General features: G+C 43.9%; 1 protein-coding gene across 2 annotated transcripts in view; it reads left to right on the forward strand.

Annotated features, from left to right (window-relative positions):
- The window catches only part of ARHGEF12 (Rho guanine nucleotide exchange factor 12), a 216,996-nt gene that overhangs the window by 187,944 nt on the left and 1,840 nt on the right, over positions 1 to 27,212 (forward strand). For both annotated transcript variants that reach the window (XM_044292558.1, XM_044292557.1), the window contains exons 35-40: positions 4,669 to 4,764; positions 10,408 to 10,478; positions 13,583 to 13,747; positions 16,576 to 16,929; positions 17,018 to 17,259; positions 19,236 to 19,305. In XM_044292558.1, the coding sequence (XP_044148493.1) occupies positions 4,669 to 4,764; positions 10,408 to 10,478; positions 13,583 to 13,747; positions 16,576 to 16,929; positions 17,018 to 17,259; positions 19,236 to 19,305 (998 nt within the window). The remainder of the gene's footprint in view (positions 1 to 4,668; positions 4,765 to 10,407; positions 10,479 to 13,582; positions 13,748 to 16,575; positions 16,930 to 17,017; positions 17,260 to 19,235; positions 19,306 to 27,212) is intronic.

Here is a 27,212-nt window from a genome sequence, read left to right on the forward strand (position 1 = left end):
CAACTTAAAAGGTGAAACTAATATGAGACTCATTACATGCAAAGCGAGATATTTCAAGCTTTTGTTATAATTTGGATGATTATGGCTTACAGTTTAGGCTACTTTCCCACTGGCGTTTGGTGCGGATCCGTCATGGATCTGCACAAACGCATCCGTTCAGATAATACAACCGCCTGCATCCGTTCAGTTTGTATTATCTGTAACGTAGCCAAAACGGATCTGTCTTGAACACCATTGAAAGTCAATGGGGGACGGATCCGTTTTCTATTGTCAGTGAAAACGGATCCGTCCCCATTGACTTACATTGTGTGTCAGAACGGATCCGTTTGGCTCCGCTTCGTCAGACACATGCAAGCAGCATTTTGGTGTCCGCCTCCAAAGCGGAATGGAAACGTAACAGAGGCAAACGGATGCATTCTGTGCGGATCCTTTTCCATTCAGAATGCATTAGGGCAAAACCGATCCGTTTTGGACCGCTGGTGAGAGCCCTGAACGGATCTCACAAACGCAATGCCAAACCACCAGTGTGAAAGTAGCCTTATGAAAACCCCAGAGTCACAATTTTGAGGTCCCCTTTGCTCAGGGGTATGGATTAATTAGCTGACTAGAGTGTGACACTTTGAGCCTAGAATATTGAACCTTTTCACAATATTCTAATTTTAATTTGCATTACTGAAATAAATGGACTTTTGCACGATATTCTAATTTTTTTAGTTTCACCTGTACAAGCACAGGGTCCGCACCGATACGAATTTCTGTGCATTTCCACACCAAAAGCCACATGTGTTATTTGTGGATTTAGTTGCGGATTCGATGCAGTTTTGCCGCAGATCTCATCCTTCCATTGAAAAGGGTGAAATCTGCAAAAAACTGCACAGTTGACATGGAAAAAAATATAGTAAAGTGTACGTGAAATGTGTCTGATCTCTTGCTGGTGCTGTATTACGCTTTAAGGTTAAATCCTGGTGTGATCCTAGCCTTATATCGTGGGTTCTTCTTCATTCACATCCAAAGCTCAGAACTCTTGTTTCCTGACATTATAGAGCAGTGCGTTCTAGGTGTTGTTGAAGAGGCGCTGTCACCTCTCCTCACGGGTCTGTTTTAGGAAATAACTATGTTCCACTTAAAAATAAAGTTCTAGAGCATTTATTCTTATGACCCTGTGTTTTGCCGTTCCTCTATTATTCCTGCTATAAGTTTATAAATAATGGTCCAGTTGTGTCTCTGCACAGTCTGACGCTATGCAACCACTGCTGCCAGTGTCATACTGGGAACACCCATCTGGATCTTTATTCGTAAACTTCTGGCAGGAATAATAGAGGAATCGCACAACATAAGAATACATGGGAACTGCAAGTAGTTACTTAAGCAGACATGTCAGGAGAGGTGACAGGCCCTCTTTAGGGCGGAGGGGTATGGAGTGATTGCCGTCTGTGCACACTACCTCTCCATATAGTCCTATATATGGGCCGAGAGATATGGAAGCAGCTAAGTGGGAGGACTGCCACCCTGTATACAAGATGATGGGAAGGACCGGGGGACTCGGGACCCCTACTAATAATCGGCCGCCAGCAATCTAACTTTTTATCACCCATGCTTTGTGAGATAATTCCTTCAAAGGGGTTGTTCACCCTGGGGACCTTTTCTGAAGACCTCCCAGCATGGCTGGACGCACGGTGGCCCGGTGGTGGTCATACTTACCTCTTCCCTGCCACTAGTACCATCTCCATCACTTCCCCTCGAGTGCTGCAGGTCTCCCCAAGTCGATATCTGATTTGACACAGTCCACATGGCCGCTGCAGCCAATGACTGGACGCCACGATGAGGCGTCACGTCACATACCACCAATGCGGCCAGGTGACCTGTGATTAAGTTGACTCAGGGAAACTTGAGTCTTGGGTAAGTATGACTCCCAGGCTGGGGAGGGTCTGCAGGAAACGTCCAGGGTTGGCAAGTCATGACTGCTTTCTTCCAAAAACAGTGCCACGCCTGTGTGCAGGCTCCTTATGGTATTGCAGCTCAGGACCTTTTATCTTCCATGGAGCTGAGCTGCAGTAACGCATGTGGGTGGTTTTTAGAAGACCTCAGCCATGCTTTTGCGATCCTGTACAATCCATTTACGTAACATCTCCAGAACATGGCGGTCACACATTACTGTTCACTTCTGAGGTTATCCAAGCTAAGGGCGTGAAGTCCAGACAAAGAACGAAAAGAAAGTGGTGCGAGTTGCTTCCTGAGTGTCTTCCAAGCTGCGCGCACGCCATTCATCCTGAAAATGTGACCTTGCGGTTCCTCCGGATCAATAATTCGATTACTGGCTACTTCACAGAACAGTCCTTGAACCTGATAGAAAATACATTTTCAATATTTGGCAATCCTGGGCAGAATAAAAACCCTTTTATAACTTCAGTTAGATAAGTGGCTGCGGAGAGGGGTCTGCGGTCTGTTTTTTATAACGGAGGGGGGAATTATATATTTGGCTATTATACTGATAGCATCTCAGTCGTCTTCAAGGTTGTTTGTATCGCCATAAAGCTTAAGGTCTGTTTACATGGGCCGAGAAAATTAAATGCTCGCTGGCGGTGTAAATGTACTGCCGATTACCCGATGAATGAGCGAAACACTTGTGCGTACACAAAAATCGATGTTTGCCAGCAGCAGATCATGCTGTGTAAATCTGCTGTCGGCAAGCAACGAGTCATTATACGGAAGAGCGATGGGGTTAATCGCTCTTCTCCCCATGCTGTGGAGGTGATCGCTGCCAGTGATGGCCAAGTTCGCCGTGTTCGCCCGCGAACACATGCGGGCGTCCATCTTAAATCACAAGTCCGGCGATGCACAGGTAAGTCCTTACCTGTCCCTGCGCCTGCGAGCAGTCTGAAACGAAACAAATGCGGTCACCGGGAGCAGACAGTTCCGAGAACAGGATTATCCGTGAGCAATCCTGATCGTGTGCATTTAGCCTTAGGCCTCCTGCACACAACCGGTTTTTTTTTTCCCCGTTTAATGGCCGTTTTTTGCGTTCCGTATACGGAACCATTCATTTCAATGGTTCCGCAAAAAAAACGGAATGTACCTCGTATGCATTCCGTTTCCGTTCTGTTTTTTGCTGAACCATCTATTGAAAATGTTATGCCCAGCCTAATTTTATCTATGTAATTACTGTATACTGTACTATGCCATACAGAAAAATGGAACGGAAAAACGGAACAGAAACAAAAAACGGAACAACGGATCCGTGAAAAACGGATCGCAAAACACTGAAAAAGCCGTACGGTTGTGTGCAATAGGCCTTAGAGTACTTTCACACTTGCGTTTTTGGATTCCGGCAGGCAGTTCCGTCGCAAACTGATACCATTTGCAAACTGATGCATTGCAATACCGGATCCTTCTCTCCGGTTGCCATCTGGAAAAACTGATCCGGTATTTATCTTTTTCACATTTTTTTAAGTCTGCGCATGCGCAGACCACAAAACCAGATCATTTTTTTCCGGAACACTTGGGCATTAATGCATTTCAGTGGAAAATAGTGCCGGGTCCGACATTCCGGCAAGTGTTCTGGAATTTTGGCCGGAGAAAATACCGCAGCATGCTGCTGTATTTTCTCAGTCTAAAAACCGTACAGTGAATGACCTGAAGACATCCTGATGCATCCTGAACGGATTGCTCTCCATTCATTCGGATTGCTCTCCATTAAGCTGATCAGTTATTTTCTGGTATTGAGCCCCTAGGACGGAACTCAATACCGGAAAAGTTTAACGCAAGTGTGAAAGTAGTCTTAAAGATACAGAAATCAGAGAATTTAAGGTGTTTTTTTTTGGTTTGTTTTTACAGACACAGCGCCACTCATATGCTTTGGTTGTGTCTGATTGCAGCACAGCCACATTCAGTTGAGCGGACACCATGAAAATAAACTAAAATGAGAGAGGGAAAATAGTAAAAAATTGTAATAAACATAAAAATAATACAAAATGTAAAAATCTGAAGAAAAAAAACAAAACAGACCTTTTTTTTTAAAAAAATGTCATCCAACCCCTTTAATGTATTAAAGTATTGGAGTAGTACAACTAAGCATCAGTACAGTGTCTGCCGGTTGTAGTAAATTGTATGTAGGGGCGGTCATACACATTACACTACATCCGCTGAACCTGTGGACTTCGGCAGGAGCAGCTGACTATCCAATTGTGTATAAAGTTTTTGTTTTTCCCCATGTTCGTTCTGCATATGTTCTCAGGGTAGATACTGTAAGCCACCACTGAACACATCATGTAGATTTTCACAGATTTATGTCCTGTGTGGACATGACTTTAAGATTACCTGCATATTGAAAAGTTCCTTTAATCCACCATTTATTAAACCCAGTAGATACTGGATTACTCGATATTCTGGTGTGTTTTGAACTTCAAAGAATTTAAAAAAAAAGGGTTTGGAAATTTCCACCATAAAATCTGCTGATGTGACTTTGTATCTTATGATTGCCTCTGCCCAGTCTGTTCCTCTGCCCTTGTGAAGTTCCAGTTTATCTTGCAATCCTTTTCTGAGTGTCTGAGTTTTAGAATTCCTGGATTATTGGATTACGGAATAAAACATTTACCAGAAGCTATTTTTATGCCGTGAGGTTTTACTCTGTGTCAGGTTATAGCGTTTCTTTCTTTCTTTCTTCTTTAGTTGGCATGACTTGATTACAAGAATAGCTGCTGCCTCGAAAGTGGAGGATCCCAGACCAGCAATTCCACTACAGGTCACCCCAGGGATTACTAATGAGTGAGTAAAATGCAACAACATTGATTTACTGTGCAGACACCTGGGAATTGCATACATAGCAATTCCTTAAAGGTGCTCTTTAAAGATAATCTTTGTAAAGTATTACAAATGTCTGTAAAGAATAAATCAAGGCAACTGGACTTTACTGTAGATTTCTTGAAAACGTTTCACTCGTTCTTCTAACTAGCTTTCTCAATTCTGAGTGACACTACAAGAATTCTCTATGAATAAATATGTACAGTCACTCAGAATTCTCAGAATTCTTGTACAGTCACTCAGAATTGAGAAAGCTCGTTGGAAGAACGAGTGAAACGTTTTCAAGAAATCTACAGTAAGTCCAGTTGCCTTGATTTATTCTTTACAGATATACCATGACCTGGATAAATGAGAACCTTCACAGACATATTTACAAATGGTTTACTCTTAGTAATGTTACAATTAATATATTGTCTGCAGCTGAAATGTCTCTGTAAGCCAGTCTTGCATACAGTTACATGTTCCTTGTGGTTCTCCCCTCCCACATTCCTGCAGTACAAGGCAGCCCCCGGCATCCGTTCCCCAGTTTCATTCTACGGCGGGGAGCTGGGGATCGCACGCATGCGCAGTCAGGCCGAATTCTCTGGGGCCGAGAGTTCTATTTGCCAGGCCTCTGATCGTCACTTCCGCCAGCACATGACGTCAGAGGACTGGCGGATGTCAAGGGGGAGTGTCAGGAGGCAAGGAGCGCAGCAAGCCAGCGTCTCCTGACACGTGCAGTATGTCAGCTGCTTTGGAAGCTCAGGACATGCCCCGCAAGCCTCTAGATCCTTCTGCGGCCCGGAGCCCGGTAAGCCTCCTTCCAATATTGTGCCTGATGTGTTACCTCTGCTATTAAGAGGGTGGGGGGCACGCTTTTTATGTGTAGTATTCCCCCGTTGGTGTGGTACTGGACCCTAAATTAGCCTTTTTGCTATTTTGCCCTGATTTTTATTATTACGTTATAGGGCAGGGAGGCCAGCACCATAAAATCCTCTGGCGGAGAACCAGGGCGGAAATAGTGTGCGGTTTGCAAGAAAGCTCTGCCGTCTAAAACTAAAAAGGCGCTTTGTCCCTTGTGCACGGACAAAGTAGTGACCGAAGAATCCCCATCCTGCCTAGAATCCATTAAAAATGATTATGGAGGAAGTAAAAGCAGTAATAGACTTGGGATTACAACCATGTTTCCCCAACCATCAACCTCACAAAGATCACAGATGTCGGATTTTCATGGTAAACCAGACTCTGATGATGGGGAAATATTTTCAGATGCAAATTCTGAATCCTCTGAGGACGGTTCGGGGGAAACCTTTCTGTATACCTGAAGATACGGAAAAGTTCTTAAAGACCATAAGAACCACTATGAAGATTGAGGACATTAAAGAATCTCAATCGATTCAAGATCGTATGTTTCAGGGACTGGGAGAAAAGAAAAGTGTTTCCTGTCCATAATAACATCAGAATGTTGATCACTATGGAATGGAAGGATCCTGAAAAGAGAAATAGAATCCCAAATGCCTTTTAAGATGAAATATCCTTTTGCAGAATCAGATTCAGCTTTGTGGGATAAAACTCCCAAAATTGATGACCCAGTTGCCCGCATATCCAAAAAAGACTTCTCTGCCGTTTGAAGATATGAGCCTCTTAAAAGACCCGATGGACAAAAAGTATGAGGGTCTTCTCAAGCGGGCGTGGGAGACTAACACGGCTATGCTAAGCCCCAGTATAGCGGCTACCTGTACTTCCAGATCATTATCTGTCTGGTTAACTCAATTTGAGGAGCACTTAGCGGCAGGTAGCCCTGTCAAATGCCACACGTAGAGCTATATGGCTCAGGTCCTGGTCTAGAGTCGTCGGCTCAAAGAATCGACTATGCTGTATTCCGTGTGAGGGGGATAAGTTGTTCAGGTCAGTTTTAGATGATATTCTGGAAAAGACTTCAGACAAGAAAAAAGGCTTGGACTCAAAGTTTTACCAACAAAGACGGTCCTTTCGGAATCAGAAAAGAACCAGATCAGACCAAAGGAGAAATAGGGCTCGGGAAAATGGCAACCCCCTAGAGGAAAGAGGAGAGGTTTTCTGTTCACTCCAAAAGCTACTGCAAAATCCACACAATGACACCAAATTTCAAGTAGGAGGCAGACTATAAAAATATTTTCCTCGGCCTGTGGAAATATTTCAACTTCTCCTTGGGTAATAAGTACCATAAGCGAAGGTTACAAACTATAATTCATTGCACCTTCTTGAGATTTACTACACTTGCAACAGGCCTTTACTTCAAATAGAAAAACAGCGAGCTCTAGAATCAGAGATACTGGCTCTTCTGCAGAAGCAAGTTATAATTCCGGTTCCGAAGGATCATGAGGGAACAGGGTTTTATTCATCCATCTTTTTAATCCAAAAACCAAACAAGTCTTTCAGATTGATAATAAATGTAAAGAAGTTAAACAAAAACATATCCTACAAAAGATTTAAGATTGAGACCATCAAGTCGACAGTGAATCTCTTGATTCACAATTGCTACATGGTAACCCTGGATCCCTCCGATGCGTACTACCATGTCTCCATTCACAGAATTGCGATATTTCTGTAGGAGCAAAAACGTCACTTCCAATTCAGACCCTACCCTTCGGGTTGTCTTCAGCCCCCAGAATTTTTTTCAAAAATTATGGCCGAACTGACGAGTTTTTTTAAATCTTCAAGGAATATTAATTGTTCCATATCTGGATTATTTTTTAGTGGCAGCCCGTCCCTTCTAGACCTCCAGGTTCATCTACAGATTGTACAAAGGAAGTTGTTGCAATTGGACTGGTTGATAAACAAAGAAGAAAAATCAGACCTAGTTCCCAGTTGGCAAAAAATATTTTTGGGAATCTTATGTCTTTCCTCCCTCAAAAAAACTGACTTCCCCCTCTCAAAAGGTCTCGCTATTTTGTGAATCCAGAATAGTGTCCATTAGGGACATAATGACACTATTAGGCCATCTAACTTCCTCAATTCCAGCAATCAGGTGGGCCCAGCATCATACAATGACACTACAATTGTTTCTCCTAGAAACCTGGGATGGAAATCAAAACACCCTAGAGAAAAGAATAAAAGTTCCTTTAAAAGTAAAACAGTCTCTCCTCTGGTGGAAGATCAGAAAAAATCTTCAAAGAGGAGGGTTCTGGTGACCTATAAATCAAGTCGTTATTACAACCGACACCAGCAGTTGAGGATGGGGGATACACACCAAAGATCAAGTAGTACAAGGTCTTTGGAGTCAAAAGATGGTACTAGCATCCTCCAATTTAAAAAGAACTGATGGCAGTCTTCAAAGTGCTTCTCTCTCTACAGTCGACTATAAGATCCCAACATGTAAAGATTCTGTCCGACAACTCCACCACTGTGGCCTATCTAAACCGCCAAGGAGGAGCAAAAAGAAAAACACTGCAAGAACTGTCAGGAAAAAAAAAATTGTTGGGTGGAAAAAAAACTGAATTCTCTGACTGCCGTCCATCTAAAAGGCAAAGAAAATATAGTGGCAGACTATCTCATCAGGGAAAGTTTGAAAGAAGGAGAATGATTACTAGACCCCAACATTTTCAAACAGATATAAAAAAAAAATGGGGTACCCTGACAGTAGACCTTTTTGCAGATCAGAAAAACAGACAAGTAGAGAAATCCTGCTCCCTCTCCGTTTGGGATCAACCTCTGATTGTAGATGCTCTGTCTGCCCCATGGCCAGGAGGTCTACCTTATGCCTTCCCACCCTTCAGTTTAATTCCGAGAGTATTGATGAAGGTAATAGAAGAAACGGCGTAATTGATACTGATAGCACCCTTCTGGCCGAAAAGATCCTGGATTTCCTCTCCTATTCGATCTCGTGGCGAGGGAATTCTGGTCTCTCCCATCGTATCCAGGTCTACTGCATCAGGGAGCAGTTTCCCATCCAAGTGTATCTCAATTACATCTAACAGCTTGGAAACTGAGCAAGTTATGTTAAAACAAAAAGGTTTGTCAGAGCCGGTAATTTGCACTATTTTGTTCAGTAAAAAGGACACAACTTCAAAAAATCGATTCAAGAACGTGGAAAGCCTTCTTAATATTTGCAGGGAATTGATGGTATCACAGTCGAGACCCTGATGTTCCCCTTATATTGGATTTCCATCATTCCGGTCTTGATAAGGGGCTCAGACCAAGCACCCTTAAGGTGTAAATATTTTAAGTTGGCAACCTGCCCCTGATAAAACGATTTCTAAAAGACTCGACGAGGCGGTTTTCCGTTTGTTCATTCCACTATACCTCCTTGGGATTTAAACCTGGTGCTTGAAAGTTCTGATGGATGTACCATTTGAACCCTTACAGGATATTCCACTAAAATGTTTAACGTACAAAACCACCTTTTTATTGGCAATCACATCAGCCAGAAGGGTGGGGGAGATCCAGGCCTTTTCCTGTAGATCACCTTACCTCACGGTTTTTGGAGGACAGTATTACCCCTATGTTCTGCCTAAGGTCGTTTGCAGGTTCCATCGCCAGCAGGAGGTATCCTTACCGTCTTTTTGCCAGAATCCATCCTCAGAAATAGATGAAAGCTATCATAATCTGGACGTAAGACGATGCATACTAACTTACCTGGATGTCTCCAAAGAATTCAGGAATACAGACCATCTTCTTCAATATCGAGGCCATCATAAAGGCTCGGCAGCAAGCAAGAGTACCATTGCAAGATGGATAAGAAATGCCATTGAATTTTGTTATCTGCAGAAGGACTTGACTCCCAGTAGCGGAATAAAAGCAAACTCTACCAGGGCGGTATCTGCCTCATGGGCAGAAAATGCCTCTGGGTCTGTGGAACAGATATGCAGGGCAGCCACATGGGCAAGCCCAAATACTTTTTAAAGAAAAATTACAAGTTGGATGTGCTCCATAACTATGATTTATCATTTGGCAGAGAAGTATTATCTCACCCTAAAATTATTGTTTCTCTGCTACTCCTCCTAAGAGTGCCGTTGTGGAGGCGCCGGGGAAAAGGGTTAATTACTCTTACCGGTAATTGGAATTTTCCATAGCCTCCACAACGACACTGGAGTTTTCCCAACCACTCGTTGTGTTTCTTATGACATAATTTATGTTATATTATATTGTTGAATATTTCAATACACTTCTTGCACTACTAACAAGTCCTGCGTCATTAACTGAATCAGGGTAAAGGGAGGGGGCCTTTTATACTTGAGCTTCTACGCTGTTTCCTTTCCTGGGGAGGCAGGGAAACCCTCCTGAGAGTGCCGTTGTGGAGGCTATTGGTAAATCCTATTACCGGTAAGAGTAATTAACCCTTTTTGCCTGGCAGCTGTCTTAGGGGGTGGGGCTAAGGGAAAGGGCAGGGCTTAATATTTGTTCTTAAGGGGAGGCTCCTTCTGCAGCCAATTGTCAACCAGTTACAAGATAGTGAAGAAGAGGAGGGGGTATGTCTGGCCTCCTTGGACACAGAACAGAGATTTCTATTAATGTTTTGTATTTTAATTTTTTTAGTGCAATATGAGAACCAAGTAAAGTCCAGAAAGAAAGGGGCATTAATATAATGTTCTAAAATATGGGGGAAAGGGCCTTGATGTAACTTTTCTTTATCTTACACAATCACAGAGAGGAACATGAAGATGATGAGAAGCAGAAAGTGGAGGATAAAGGAGAAGATCTGACAGAGACTAGCTCAGGTGTGTAAAATATGTAATGCCTAATGTCTTTGTGGTCATACAGGGGCAGATGTCAGATCGGTGGGGTCTGATACCAAGCACCGGCCCTGCCGTATAGTTGTATGTATGAAGGGGCTGTGAGCGCATAGACCTCTTCTTAGGCCGCGTATGGCACGTTTATCAGTCACATGGCCAAGGTGAAACTCAGTGGCATTCAAGTAAATGGGGCTAAGGTGCAATACCAAGCACATCCGCCATCCACCTGTGCTTGGTAAACTGTGAGGAGGCCGTGACGCTTACCAGAGTGATGGGCGGGGGTGCTAGTTGTCAGACCCCCACCAATCTGATATTGATGGCCTATCCTGAGGATAGGCCATCAAAATCCTGGAGAACCCCTTTACAGTGCAGTGCCTCTCAATAAATGGGGATGTCCTACCATATGTTTAGTGTTAAGACTGTTCATGGGTACGGCTCCACTCCTTTAGGAAATCTACTACTTTTATATTTGTTTTTTTCATCAGGCAACCCACATAAGTAATATATTTGTTATTATATCCACCCTACACTATGTGGTGCCTGTGCCAGCTTCAGAGTCTGCTGTCAGAAGAATAATGAGCATAATGTATACACTTTATATTATACTTCTTGCCATGTGGTTGTTCTTGCATTACTGCCAGGACGACTGCGTACAATACTTCACACCTGTATATGATACAGGGATCCAGATATGCCAGTCACTCGTCAGTAGCAGATGCATCTCTGTATATTATGGCTGCGCCTCTGGCTATTGTAGGACTTTGCTCTGTACACTTGGCTCCAGATTCGAGGTAACATACAGCGACCGAATTTATCAGCAAATTCCAAAAGTCGTTATATTTGTCAATGCACACTCTATAAAACGAGAAGTAATATCCTGATTCACTGCGCACCTACCATGGCGCACATACATTGCAGAGCAATCACCTCCTATTTGTATTGCGGAAAGCAGATTGTGTGCCTTGGATCTGATAGTAATTCTTTCCTGACACTTCTAATAACCCAAGACGATGAATCTGTCCAATCAATGAAGCAATAAACTGTGTGTCCTGGTTTTACTGTAGCAGTGTTTGGATAAAATTGGACAAGGAGCTCTGTTTATTAGAGGATAGAAAAAGTTATCCTTTAAAGGGGTTATTCCCTGACTTTTGGAGTTTTACACACCATTATTTTACTTGGATGGCAAAAAATTGCTCTCCAGTATAATTTTCACCTTATTTACTCACCCCTCTACTGCTCTGGTCTCTTCACTTTCTGTGGGTGGGCAGCAGCTCCTCACATGAGACAGCCGAGCACCTGCATCTCCCAGGAGTGCACTGCAGTGTTCTCTTGTTAAGGGTACATTCACACGACCGTATAATTTTATCCGCATCCGTTCCGCGTTTTGCGGAATAGATGCAGATCCATTCATTTCTATGGGTGAATAAAATGTGCGGACAATGTTCAGTATGTTGTCCGCATCTGTGTTTCCGCATTTCTAGTCTGCACAGATCGGTCCGCAGCCCAATTCAATTCAATGGATCGCAAATTGCGGATGACATACGGAATGGTTTCCGTATGTCATCCGTTTTTGGCAGATCAATTTCCATATTTTTAAAAGGCCTTAATAATTCTTTTTTTTTTTCTCTCTCTCTCTCTCTCTCTCTCTTTTTTTCCTTCCGTTTTTTTGCGGACCATAAAAAACGGAAGACATACGGAACACAGACGGAAGTAATTTGTCCGCAAAATGCGAACACACTGTTCCGTTATTTGCGGACCGCAAAACGGGGAGGATTACACAAGATCATGTGAATGTACCCTAACCCCTTCCTCACACACATCCCCAGGGATTGCATTAAAGGGGACCTGACATCTCGTTTATGTGATCTAAAACTGTCCACCGTACGTTTTAGGCTACTTTCACACAAGCGTTTTTGCTTGATAATACAACCATCTGCATCCGTTATGAACGGTTCCAGTTGTATTATCTTTAACATAGCCAAAACTCCATTGGAAGTCAATGGGGGACGGATCAGTTTTTTATTGTGTCAGATTGTATCAGAGAACATGTTGCGGTTTGCTCTCCGGTCTGGGAACGCAACTAAACGGAATAGAATGCATTTTGGAGCACTGCGTTCCGTTCAGTTTTGTCCCCATTGACAATGAATGGGGACAAAACTGAAGCGTTTCTTCCGGTATTGAGCACCTATGACGGAACTCAATACCGGAAAACTTAAACGCTAGTGGGAAAGTACTTTTGCTTCTGCTTAAGAGTCCCTTCTGGAGCACCTTAAAGGGAACCTGTCACCGGGATTTTGTGTATAGAGCTGAGGACATGGGTTGCTAGATCACTGCTAGCACATCCACAATACCCAGTCCCCATAGCTCTGTGTGCTTTTATTGTGTAAAAAAAAAACGATTTGATACATATGCAAATTACCCTGAGATGAGTCCTGTCCCTGACTCCTCTCACGTACAGGACACATCTCGGGTTAATTTGCATATGTATCAAATCAGTTTTTTTATACAATAAAAGCACACAGAGCTATGGGGACTGGGTATTGCGGATGTGCTAGCGGTCATCTAGCAGCCCATGTCCTCAGCTCTATACACAAAATCCAGGTGACAGGTTCCCTTTAAGCAGAAGTGAAAGGTACTGTGGGCAGTTTATATTGCGTAAACGAGCTGTCAGGTTCCCTTTAATAAATGGCACTGTGGCATGAGCCGCCTTCCACCCAATATCCTTTTTGAAGAAGGGATGGATGAATGAAAGGTGTCTGAGAGGCAGATGTGCAGGAAAGCTACTGAGCATGTCAGTCCACCCACTGAATGCAGGATAAGGTCAACCAGAAACTCAGCCACAGGATAAACAGCAGGGGGCGCTACCAGAGAGGAAAATGTAATGCACATTAAAACCTAACAATATTTTTTTGCATGTATTTTGCATTAAGACTCCATTTTGAAAACCCTGTTCATTGCATTGTAACACTTTTTTGGGGATAACACCTTTTAAAGGGGTTGTCTTGTACAGGCATGTGGATCATGTATTTTCTTTCCGCTTTCAAAAAAGAAAGTAGATGAATGAGTGATGAGATTTCTTTTGCTTCCAGACAAGGATCCAAGCCCTGAAGCTTCGGCACTGTCCCATGGAGGCGGGGACGGCATCGCACAACCGGTGCAGAGCAATCTGCTGCCACCGGGATCTACCAGTCCTAGCCATGTGTCCTATTGCACCGCTGCGGAGCACACATGGGCACAGGATGCACTCAGAAACTGTAAGTAGGATTGAAATGACAACCTGCTGGGCTGGTAGGGGAACGTCTTCAATGTTCCTGTCCCCCATGCTTTACAGTGTTCTTCTATTCTCCTGCATTATCGGGTTGGTTAGGAGGTGGCACTCTGTGTGCAGCTCGCTCTCCTGTAGTGTTATTTTTGCAGATCTATTTCTTTGCACTGGATTAAAGGAGTTTCCACGCAGATAGTATATCCATAAAATACTCTATTAATGCACGATCGGCTGCCACGTCCATAGTGTGCCTATGCATGGTACAGCGGCTGAGCTGGAGCGAGCACCATGACCCCCTGCATCTGCTGATTGGTTGCGGCTTTAAAGGCCCTTTTCCACAGGCCAACTCAATAGGCTTTTATTAGGAAGGGAATTATTCCCGATTGCCTGCTAGTCAGAGGTGAGAGCTGCATTTACATGACGCAATCCCTCTCATGACATGATGTGTTACCAGTAGTGTCCCTGCACAGTCTGACACTGGCCTCACTGATTGGAAAACGTCAGACTGTGCAGGGACACAACTGGTAATACGCATCTGGACCTTCATTGCAAACTACTAGCAATGCATTCATAAACTTCTAGCAGGAATAATAAAGGAATGGCACAACACAGAGCTAAAAGAATAGATGCTTCAGAACTGTTATTCCATGGGGAATGCAGGTAGTTGCTAAAGCGGGCATGTCAGGAGAAGGGGCAGGTCATCTTTAGGGATAGGCATCCTGGAAAACACTTGCTGCAAAATCTGCTTGTACTGTATTACACATTGATTTTGCTACATTCAAAAGGCTGACAATCCATTGAAAGAATTGACATGTTGTGGATTCAAAATCCACGTCACTGCATGTCAATTTCCAAATGGTTGTCTGAGATTTTTATTTTTTATTTTTTTTGAATGGCAGGGTCGCTATTGGGAAAATTAAAAATCTAAAACCTTATACTCATCCTCCTGAACCCCCCTCTTCCAGAACTGCCTCTCAGTCCTCCCCCTGGGCATTGCTTTCCATTCTACATCAATGACCTGTCTGTAAACCACACATGACCCCTGAAACCAATCACTGGTCTCTGCGTTCTCGTGCCATATGCCTCTGAGGCCAGTGCGGTATACAGGCACATCTTGGCTGCAGCGTTGGGCAGGTTAGCAGTGGCAGCGCTGGAGTGGAGGGGATTCGGGGAGGCAGGTGTAAGGTTTTTCTTTTGGTTTTTGTTCTCATAGTCCCTGCATTTAAAAAAAATTAAAAAAAAATCTTGCAAAGAATTGTACTTTAATTGGAAAAACAAAATCTCCTTTAAATTTAGGTTATTGAACTGTCCACTGAGTAATCTCTGTATTTGGGACGCTTGGCTGACAACCAGAATTGCCACCACTTACACTTAATTTTCCAGATTACTGAACCACAAACCTGAATAGTTATTTAGAGTATTTAAAGCATTCGCTGCAAAACGAGGATTTCAAGAAGCTGGGAAAGATGGGTGACGACCAGTATGGGTGCAGAAAAACAGATATTACATAAATGGGGTAAAGTTCAGTGTGAGACTCCATTTGGTCCAGACGAAGACTAAATCCACCTTTGAACGGTATCAAGTAGAGCGAATAAAATTCCTTCTTGACCCCTGTTAAGAATCGGAGAACGAAATGTCGATAATAGACGATGAAAAACTGCAACGGTTATCTCCTGCGAGAGGATAGTCCCATATTAATGTGAGAAATGCATATGGAGCATAATACTACATTTTGGATATAGTCTAATGACTTTAAAGTTGTTGTTTTTCTGGGACTGAGATACTGATGACTTATGCTCTGGATAGGTCATCAATATCTGATCGGCGGGGGGTCCGATTCTTGCACCCCCCGATCAGCTGTTAGAAAGAGCTGCAGTGCTCAGACGCGCCCTGCAGTCTCCTCTTTGGTCTGTAATATCACCATCATCGGTCACGTGGCCTTTGTGCAGCTCAGTCCCAGTCAAGTGACCACCGCACAACGTACTGCACTGTGAGGAGGCCGCAGTGCTCACCGGAGCACAATGTCACCTTTAGACACCTTTGATTGATGTGGTTGCACGGTGTTGAACCCCCCACCAATCTAATTCTGATGACCTATCCTGAGGAAAGGTCATCAGTATCCTAATTCCCAGAAAACCCCTCTAATGGGCATCTGTCAGCAGATTCGTACCTGGGACACTGACTGACCTGTTACATGTGCACTTGGCAGCTGAAGGCATCTGTGTAATGCCCCCGATGTAATGCTTATACCTCTCCTGTAGGAAGCCCACTTTAATTTGTGCAGTAACCCTATCTACGGCCTATTGGAGAAGATTTACTTAGATGTTTGTCTGACGCTTTCTCCGCAGATGTCGGAGCTACATGCGCTAAATCTGTGGCTCAATCAACCAAAAAGTTAAAATAAATGGTGTCCCTTCCTTGCATTTCATTTATTGTGGGAGGGACCCGGGTGAGGCTTTAAATTTGCACAATTTGTCACGCACCCAATAGTGTCCAACATGCCATTATCATTCCCTGTGTGCCTGTACTGTAAATTCGGCTCATCTGTAGATTGCCTGTCTAGGTTTACGCTGCCTAAACCTTAGGCGGGATTATTAATTCTGCCCCATTATGTCATGGAGACGTCCTGGTATATTACATCCACCGCCAGCCTCCGTGCAGACTTCATGGAAAGCAAGTACATTTGCCTAACTTCCCATTGAAGTGGCAAGTCCTCTCTAGTAGAGACAGATGCCCTATTGAACCCCCTGTGTATCACAAGCGGTACGCTGATTTTTAATGCCCTCCTCATTAAAATATAACACTTGTTTCCTGTAGTGGAACTACTCCGAGAATTACTAATGCAGCAGGTCAAGCTCCTTCAGAAAGAAGAAGCCGAGAACTTCCAGCGTTTCTGCAGTCGGCGCACCCAGCAGATAACGGAGAGCGAGAGACAGTCAAGAGCTTCGGGACACAACCACCAGAGGAAACGAATCGGAAAGGCTTGTGCCAATAAACAATCACTCTTACAGCAAAAGACTGAAAAAAGAAACTCCGATCATGGTAGCGTAGGCTCAGAAGAGGCCCCGGAAGATGGCGGAGAGCAGTTTTTTGATGCTCATGAACCTCAAATCGATGAACAGTCAAAGAACTACACTAAAGATTCAGAAGAAGTCCAGTATCAGATATTGGGTTGGTATCTGTTGGGTGACTCTTTGTTTTGTTTTTTCCCCTTGTAGCAGTGGCTGTATGGATTTTAATAGCGATTTCTTTATTATAGGGAGATACCTGATTCTGGAGGGCTATGGGAACATGCAGGAGAGCTCCACAGATGAAGACTTTGTTTACTCTGAGTCCTCTAATCAAAGCACATATTCAGAGCAACAAGCAGGATCCTCGTATGCAGCAGACAGGCTGAACCCCCCTGTCGGCGGGCACCTTGAGCCCACGCCACCTTCAGACATGTTCAAACAGATGCTGCTTTATATTGAGAAAATTGAAACTGACTTGCAACAGCTCAAGGTGAGCAAAGGATATTCCAGCCGTCCCCGCCATCGCTAGTGTTATGCCATTACCTTCTACTTGGTGGCATGCGACTAATGGATAGCGGCACTTTTGCTATATTTCCACTCCGAGATCCCCACTGTGCAGGAAACTACAATGGTGACTAGTAGAACATGACTGATCCGCATCAAACGCGAGTGTGAAAGTAGCCTTACTAATAGCTCAAAAACACGTACTTAAAGGGGTTTTGTCACTTCAGCAAATGGCGATTATCATGTAGAGAAAGTTAATACCAGGTGCTTACTAATGTATTGTGATTGTCCATATTGCCTCCTTTGCTGGCTGGATTCATTTTTTAATCGCATTATACACTTTTCATTTCCATGGTTACGACCACCCTGAAATCCATTAGTGGTGGCCGTGCTTCCAGACTATAGGAAAAAACAGTGGTCTAGGTGCGTTCCGAAGGTCCTGGCCACCAGAGAGGCCGGCGCTTTTTCCTATAGCGTGCAAGCATGACCACCACTCATGGATTTCAAGGGTGGTTGTAAACATGGAAATGGGCAAGCAATATGCATAATAACAATACATTAGTAAGTGCCTTGTATTAACTTCCTCTTCATAATAAGTTGCATTTGCTGAAGTCAGATAACCCCTTTAGGCCACATTCTTATCAGTAAGATAGGAATTGAGCTATAATGAATATTTAGAAGGTTAGATATAATAAGCTGCCTGATGGGAAACTGGTAAAAATACAGATTTTGCTACTAGAGAATCTCAAGACTGTACAGAAAAAGGGGCTCAACATTTCTAACGAAGACTAAATTAAAAAAATATTTTTAATAGTAATAAAAAATAAAATAAAAATTGCCATAGCCTTGTGGTGTCCATAGCCTTTAAACCCCTACAACGATCATGTAATGGCATATCCTTGCTAAAATTATCTGTTGAAACACAGCTTTAAACACTTTACACAGTACACACTGGCCAACACAGCAGGCAATTATCATCGGAGGCAGGGGCATAACTACCATAGCGGCAGACCATGCGACTGCTATGGGGCCTAGGGCAAGAGGGGGCCCAGTTGGAATAATCCCCTCTTCTACTGGGGGTGCAAACTTGGTCAGGACTCTACCCTCTAAAGCAGGGTTTATCAACTCTGGTCCTCTGGACCCAGCTACCAGTCATGTTTAGATGAGCGCGCACCAGTGATGCTTTCAAACGATGAATGAGCGTTTGCATGTTCATCCGGTGATCGTCGGCACCTTTACACAGGGCAGTTATTGGGAAAGGACGTTCATAGGAGCATTTCTTCCTGATAATTGTCCAGATCATTGGCCCCTGTAAAGGGGTTGTCTCACTTCAGCAAATGGCGTTTATCCTGTAGATAAAGTTAATACAAGACACTTACTAATGTATTGTGATTGTCCATATTGTCTCCTTTGCAGGCTGGATTCATTTTTCCATTGTATTAAACACAGCTTTTATCCAGGGGCCTCTCTGGTGGCCAGGACCGTGAAAGTATGGCTATGTGCACTCCCATGGTCCCAGCTACCAGAGAGGCCGGCACTTTTTCCTATAGTGTGCAAGCACGACCACCACTGATGGATTGCAGGGTGGTCGTAACCATGAAAACGAGAAGTGTATAATGTGATGGAAAAATGAATCCAGCCAGTAAAGAAAGCAATATGGACAATCACAATACATTAGTAAGTGCCTTGTATTAACTCTGCTATTTGCTGAAATGAAACAACCCCTTAAAATGTCTACTGATTGAGAGAAGTCTAATTTCCGATGAGATACACAAGAGGGTTCTCAGAATGGACATGTGTAGCCTGCATATCTCATGGGTTTTATAGGGTGGCCCTAATATGTTTTCTGAGCACAGAGCTTAAATATGGTAAATTGTCCATGTACATGGGTGTCACTTATACCCAGTCCACGGACTTGTGTGTAGATCAAGTGCTTATTTCTTCTGGTTTTCTACATTACAGGGACTTGAAAACTGTTATAGTGCACTCCGGAATAAGCTGGCAGCATCAGGCCTCTTGGAAGAAGAACCAGGTATGATGTGGTAGCAGTTTAACCTTGATTTTGTCTAATGGTCTGGTTTATAAGCTGTGAAGACCTGGTGCGTGTTCATGTGTTTCTGCCGCACCACCACCACCACCAGCCATTGTAAGGTTACTCAACCTTTTTAACATCAGGATTAAACAGTCATTATTGTGGAACTCCTGCCGATTTATTTAAATTTTTTTGAAGAGGCTAAAATCAAATAATATTCAGCTAATTTAATTCAGACCTCTCTGTTATACCTCCTAGAAATATATGTGTAGATTGAGGACGTTCCCCTAAACACTGACACTATGCAATCAGTGCTGAAACTGTAGGCTGTAGGGACATGCCCCATTGACAAGGGGATTAATAACACCCATGTCAATTTATTCTAAAGTTTTTAGGAGGTATAATGGGGGAGCTGCCGAGAAAACATTAGAAAAGATGCTCCAGAATTATTGTTTGTCGTGTTTAAGTATTTACTTGAGGTGATGTTTCCTTTTTGTTTGACCCCAAACAGCAAAATGTATTTAGACCTTCGATATCGGTCCCCACAGCTAATTCATACTGCGGACCAAACCCCTACATTAATCAGACTCCACACCAGACCCCTAAATTAAAATCCCACTATCAGACAAAACAATTTTAATTACCTCTTCTTGCTCTTGGTTTCTCTGGTCTCCGGAGCCCTGCACACATGTTTTAACCCAAGCCAGTATCCGAACATTGTGTGCGGGACCCTGGAGGCCATCTTGTAGTAGGCGGGATGGTCTGTGTCCTGTGTACAGAGAATGCGTGTCACACCACTAAGTAAACCTGCCCCAGTGTTTTCTAACCCTGTCTAGAATAAGGCATTTTGAACTTAGTCTTAGGGCTGTTTCGCACGAGCGGATCCAGTGCGTGGAATCCGCTGCGTGAAAGAGAGCCAAGCCCCGCACTGTACAGCAGAGACACGGAGCATTGACATGATTGATAATGCTCTTTGCCTCTGTGACCTTTTTACTACAAAATCACGGTGACAACTTTATCTCACTGTGATTTTGTAGTAAAAGGATCACAGAGAGGCAAAGAGCATTATCAGTCATGTTACTGCTCCGTGTCTCTGCTGTCTAGAACGGGGCTTGGCTGTCTTTCACGCAGCAGATTACCCGCACGGCATCTCCTCATCTGAAAAACCCCTAAAGGGGTTTCAGGGACTTTGATGTTGATGAGCTGCAGCGCCCTAGTGAGCACCGCGGACTCTTCCTAGGCCAGTGACGTCACTTTCATTGGTCACATGGCCAAGGCGCAGCTCAGTCCCATTCAAGTGAATGGGGCTCAGCTATAATACAAAGCACAGTCGCTATCCAATGGACGGCACGGTGCTTGGTGATTTGAGAGTAGACCGTGGTGCTCACCAGCGTGCTGCAGCCATCTCAAACAGCTGATTGGCGTGTGTGCAGCATGTCAGAACCTGGCAAATCTGATATTGGTGACCTGTCCTGAGGAAAGAACAGTCCAAAAATTCCTGTAAACTATGCCAAATTTATCACAATAAGGGACATTTACCAAAAAGCATTGCACCACTATTGTGGCATAAAAAAGTTGTAAAATGTGCCACATGGCGTTTCCTTTAAGCCACACCCCTTCCCAATAAGCCACGCCCCCTTCTCTGACGAGACATAAAACGTATCTTAAAGCGGTTGTCAGAATTTTGATATCAATGACCTATCCTCAGGATAGGACTCAGTATCAGATTCTTGGGGTCTAACACCTGCACTCCCACTGATCAGCTCTTAACTTGTAGCCTCGGGACTGAAGCTGTAGGACCTCCTGCACTCCCACTGATCAGCTCTTAACTTGTAGCCTCGGGACTGAAGCTGTAGGACCTCCTGCACTCCCACTGATCAGCTCTTAACTTGTATCTTCAGGACTGGAGCTGTAGGACAACCCACTCTCCCACTGATCAGCTCTTACCTTGTATCTTCAGGACTGGAGCTGTAGGACAAACCACTCTCCCACTGATCAGCTCTTAACTTGTAGCCTCGGGACTGGAGCTGTAGGACACCCCACTCTCCCACTGATTAGCTCTTACCGTTTATCCTCAGGACTGGAGCTGTAGGACACCCCGCACTCCCACTGATTAGCTCTTACCGTTTATCCTCAGGACTGGAGCTGTAGGACACCCCGCACTCCCACTGATCAGCTCTTACCTTGTATCTTCAGGACTGGAGCTGTCGGACACCCCGTACTCCCACTGATTAGCTCTTACCTTTTATCCTCAGGACTGGAGCTGTAGGACACCCCGCACTCCCACTGATCAGCTCTTAACTTGTAGCCTCGGGACTGGAGCTGTAGGACACCCCACTCTCCCACTGATTAGCTCTTACCTTTTTATCCTCAGGACTGGAGCTGTAGGACACCCCGCACTCCCACTGATCAGCTCTTACCTTGTAGATTTGGGACCAGTAACTGATTAGCAGGTTGTTAGACCCCATGGATCTGATACTGGTGACCTATCCTGAGGATCGTAATCAACAAAAGGCGACGGCAGCATCTCCAGTTCTTTCTTTATTGATCGTACTTCAAAAAGAGTTTATACAAAAAGCCAGACAGCAATGTTTCGGCTACATAGTAGCCTTTATCAAGCTAAATAACAAGTGATATCTACAACTATGTTAGTGTCTAAAGCTCCTCCCATTTAGATGGGGAGCCAATCAAACCCCCAATTTTTGTATACTCTCTCTCTTTGAAGTACGATCCATAAAGAAAGAACTGGAGATGCTGCCGTCTCCTTTCGTTGATTACTGATCTGATGACTGCTGAGGATCTGGGGTCTTTGCTTGGCTGATGCATTCCGGTGTGGTCGATGAGGTCCATGAGTGCTGCTCTGCAATTTGTGTTTGTACTATCCTGAGGATAGGTCATTGATATCAAAATCCTGGACAACCACTTTAAAGTGTCTAAACCATAAATACAGAGCAGACTCAGTGTGCCAGTGTTTTTTTTTTTTTTTGGCGCTTACTGGCGCATGTTCAAAAATACACCTGCCCTGTTTCATGACATTACTGCAGTGATGCAGTTTAATGCTCACATTACTAATTTCATGCAAACGGGACTGCAGACCTGGACTGGTACCACAGCCTGTCTCTGCAGCGCACTGAGCGGCCTCTAAATGCATGTTGTACATTGCCTCTTGGCTGCATTTCCCCGTTCATTAAAATCAACCGTTCAGTAAATGTAGAATTGGAGGCGACAAGCTTTACTTTATGTTCACACTCTGCACATTAACAAAATGTAGGCAGTAAAACACATGCATGACAGATGGTTCCTCACCCTGTGTCTGTAGCATTACCCTCCCCCACTCCCAAATCTAGGAACACCCGGAGACCATTGAATGTTCTAAAAAAATTATGTCTCTTCTTCTGTTGAGCCCATTAGAAGATCTGCGCTGACCACATCTGTCCGTGGGCAACTGTCCCAGTATAACATGTATTTAGTCGCTCAAAACCAGAGGGTGACTCATATGTAAAAATCTGAATTTCTCACTTCAGCTGCACAAACCTCCTATCCAATGCTATATTCGGTGTCTTTATCTACATGATGCTGAAATGTTATACAGTGCTTTCGGAAAGTTTTCAGACCCATTTAACAAGATCTATATTTTCCCCATCTATCAGCACTCAATACTCCATAATGAGAAAGTGAGAGCAGGAGGCTGGAAATCTTTGAGAATCTTGCATTGACCTAAGTATTCAGACCCTTCACTCGGGACTTGGTTGAAGGCCATTTGCAGTGATTACAGCCTCCAGTCTTCTTGGGTATGATGCCACAAGGTTTACCTGTATTTGGGGATTTTCTGCCATTCTCTGCAGATCCTCTCAAGCCCAGTCAGGTTTCATGGGGACAGTCGGTGGACAGCCATTTTCAGGTCTATCCAGAGATGTTCGATTGGGTTCAAGTCAGGGCTCTGGCTGGGCCACTCAAGGACATTCACAGAGTTGTCCCTAAGCCACTCCTGTATTGTCTTGGCTGTGTGCTTAGTTGTAGACAACATTGTCTTGTTGGAACGTGAACGTTCGGTCCAGTCTGAGGTCTGGAGCACTCTGGATCAGGTTTTCATTAAGAATATCTCTATACTTTGCTTCATTTAGCTTCCCCTCAACTCTGAGAAGTAGGGCTGCAGCTATCGACTATGTTTGTAATCAAGTATTCTATTGATTAATCCAACGATTAATTGAGTACTCTAATAACAAAAAACTAATTAAAAGAACATTTTTCTTTATAAAAATTCATCGACGCGCTTCACTCCGTGGTCACATGACTTTTTTTGTGTCAAATTACTCGATTCAATCAAGTAATCGTTTCAGCCCTACTGACAAGTCTACCTCTCCCAGCCGCTAAAAAATACCACCACAGCATGATGCTGCCACCACCACGCTTCACTGTAAAGATGGTATTGGGCAGGTGGCGAGCCTGGCCTGGTTTCCTCCAGACTTTACGCTTAGAATTGAGGCCAAAAGTTCAATCTTGGTTTCATCAGACCAGAGAATCTTGTTTTTCAGTCTGAGTGTCTGTTAGGTGCAAACTCCAGGTGGGCGTTTATGGGTCTTTATTGAGGAGAGACTTATTTCTGGCCACTCTGCCATGAAGCACAAATTGGTGGAGTGCTGCAGTGATTGAAGAAAGAAGGTCAACCATCTGCACACAGAATCTGTGGAGCTCAGCCAGAGTGACCATTGGGTTCTTGGTCAACTCTTTCACCAAGGCCCTTCTTTCCTGATTACTTAGTTTGGTGGGCAGCCAGGATTATGGCGGCCTCTCTGCTCTTGGGTACTTTCAGTGAAGCCGAAATTTTTTGGACACTTCTCTGGACCTGACCAATCCTGTTTCTGAGCTCTACAGACAGTTATTTTCTCCTCATGGCTTGGTTTTTGCTGTGATGTGTACTGTCAGCTTTGAAACGTTATATAGGCAGGGCTGTGTCTTTCCAAATCATGTCTAAGCCACTGAATTTACCACAGATCGACTCCAGTCAAGTTGTAGTAACATCTCAAAGAGGATCAAGAGAAATTGGAGTCCCCTTGAGCTAAATTTCAAGTGTCATAGCAAAGGGTCTGAATACTTAAGTCCATGTGAAATTTTAGTCTTTTCTTTTTAATAAATTTGCAAACATTTCTAAAATTCAGTTTTCACTCGCTCATTATGGGGTATTCAGTGCAGAATGATGGGGGGAAGGGAGACTAGATCATTATTATTTTTTTAGCACAAGGCCTCAACATAACAAAATGTGAAAATAAAAGGGTCTGAAGACTTTCCGAATCACTGTATACTGACAAAATGTGTTTGTTCCTGCAATGGTTATGAAGTGTCCCTAATGGAGAGTGCCATCCTTCTAGTCAGTGCTAGGGTCAGGGCTCTTAGCAAGTTTCTTTTGGGTCTACACCGGGAAGCTTCTGGTATTGTCCCTAATGTACACATAGGGCTCTGTTCACCTGACAAAGGCCAAAGAGAGTCTTTCTGACCTCCATCGGGCAGGTTTATGTCGGTAAACCTTTTCTCTGGTATGGCTTAGCTTAGTTAGACTACATCACACTGTATAGTAGGATAACTGGATGTGTATGTCATGGGGTCCTCCAACATAGGTTCTAAATGTGAAGTGAATAGGACCTTATTTAGGGGAAATTGGAGGCTCATGCAGGACATATGGTTTGCACGTCTGCTTTTAGTCAGTGAGTTCTCATTCCATCAGAGCATTTGTGTAAGCCAAGTACCCGCTTGAATGCACCCCAATGTATGGTGTTCTGCACAGTGAGTACCCCTAGAGACATATGCACCCCTCCCTAGAGACATGCACTTCTCTGGGACACAGACATTAGAGCCTTGTACCAGCGCAGATATGAAGCCTCCTGCCAGTAAGTGAGCGCATCCAGAAGCCTCCACGTCCTAAGGAGCTAACCCCTGTACGATAGGAACTGGTTAAGTAATGGATATTGGGAATCACTACGGTTATTTGATAGGATTGTCCAGAGCTGCAACTCTGCACTAAAACCACTGCCAGCGATCAGCACTTCCCTAACCGGCTGCTGTGATTTAGTGCAGCGTGTCAGGGGCACTCTTCAGATACGTTTTAATATTTTAGTTTTTCTGGTTTCAGCAGGGTTATGGAGGAAAAAAGGGGATAGCGTAGATACTAATTCTCTAATGCAGTGCAGTTGTCAGCATTAGGCCAATTTTCACGTGTAACACGGTGTAACACGGGTGCAAACCCCTGCCAGAGTTCCTCATGTTGGTGTGAAATTGGCCACGCTCTCTTTTATTGTAGTGAGATTACTTCATGGTTATGACGTTCCGTATCTGAAATAGTGCATCTATAAGGCATTACCTAACCAGGCTATTATGTAGCTTCAGGACAACTTGTCCTCCAAGTGCTCATTAACAGCCCCAGTTGCCAGGGTAAACAGCCCAAATTGTCGCCATCAAGGCGATGCCCGGTCTAGTTATGGCCAGGACTATTATATTATGAGCGCTATGAATATACAGATCCAGAGAGAAATATAGATACCTTTCTCTACTCGGTGCTTGGTCAGGATTCACACGTGCAGTTTCTAATGCAGTTTTTATGCCAAAGCCAGTAGTGGATCCTGGGAACTGCTAACTATATGGAAAATGTTTCTACTGTGCATCATATTTTGTGTTCGCTCATGGCTTTGGCTTAAAAAAAAAACCTGTATGTGTGAATCCAGCCAAAAGCCCCTTATCGCCTTAATTCTGCCCTTGAACGTGAAACATGTGATCACATAAGTGATAATGCATGCACCTTTTAGCTTGAATTTGGGTTTTTCTGCATTAGGAAGCCATGGCTTCTTTCTGACAAAAAATAGCGCCACCCCTGTCTATGGGTTTCATTGGGTATTGCAGCTCAACGGCGTTGAAGTGAATAAGGATGATCTGCATTGTGACATACAAGCGATGGACAGGTGTGTGGTTTCTTGGGGAGAAAAAAGGCATGGTTAAAGGGGTTATCGTATCCTCAGGATAGGTCATTAATATCAGATTGGCGCAGGATCGACACCTGGGACCCCCACTAATCAGCGGTTTGAAGAGGTCGCTTCGGTGGGTGCTGCCTCCTCACAGATTATCCTGAGGATAGGCCATCAATATGAAATTCCCAGATAACCTCTGTAAACAGGTATTCTGGAAGCTAATGGCGCCCACTCTGTAACCTTTGGTGTTGGTCCTGTGTAACTCCGCACTATGCATGATGGCAGTAGGTGTTCTCCAACCCTTCTGTAAACTCTGATGTGGTCATCAATGGCCAACATTAGTGGTTAGTGAGGAAGGCATCAAATGAGGGCTGGAGAGCTCCTACTGCCATTATGCATAGTACAGAGATGCACAGGACCAGCACCAGGCCTAACTATGGGTCCAAGGTGAAAGATCTTGAAATGATCACAGGAGGACATCCAATATCTGTATGACCATCACCATGCTAGAGTTGTCCGAGTGTCAGCCTGTGTTACAGCAAGGGGAAATGTAACCCGGTATTAATGTGACCGTGCTTCATCATATACCCTACCGCAGAACCCAAAATAAAGGGGGCACCACCTCGGTTATGTGATCATTGACCAAGCACCACCAGCCGTTTATACTTTTGTCAGTCTCGGCTCAATCACATTACATTTTCCAGGTGTTCTTTTATTATTTTCCGGTAGTTGTATTTCCTTCATCCAAACCACTCCTCAGAGCAAGGATAATAATCATTTATATTCTATCCAAAGAAGAAAATTGCCGCTGGCTGCGAGTCCTTATTTATGTGCTATCTTCTGGGAATCGTCAGTATAGTCCTCAACGACCTGGAGAAGGGGAAGAAGTGACAAGGTTAATCTTCCTTACACGTGATGTGACGAAAGTAGCTTTATGCATTCATCATCCGG

Source organism: Bufo gargarizans, chromosome 4 (assembly GCF_014858855.1).
Source record: "Bufo gargarizans isolate SCDJY-AF-19 chromosome 4, ASM1485885v1, whole genome shotgun sequence".
Classification (NCBI taxonomy): Eukaryota; Metazoa; Chordata; class Amphibia; order Anura; family Bufonidae; genus Bufo; species Bufo gargarizans.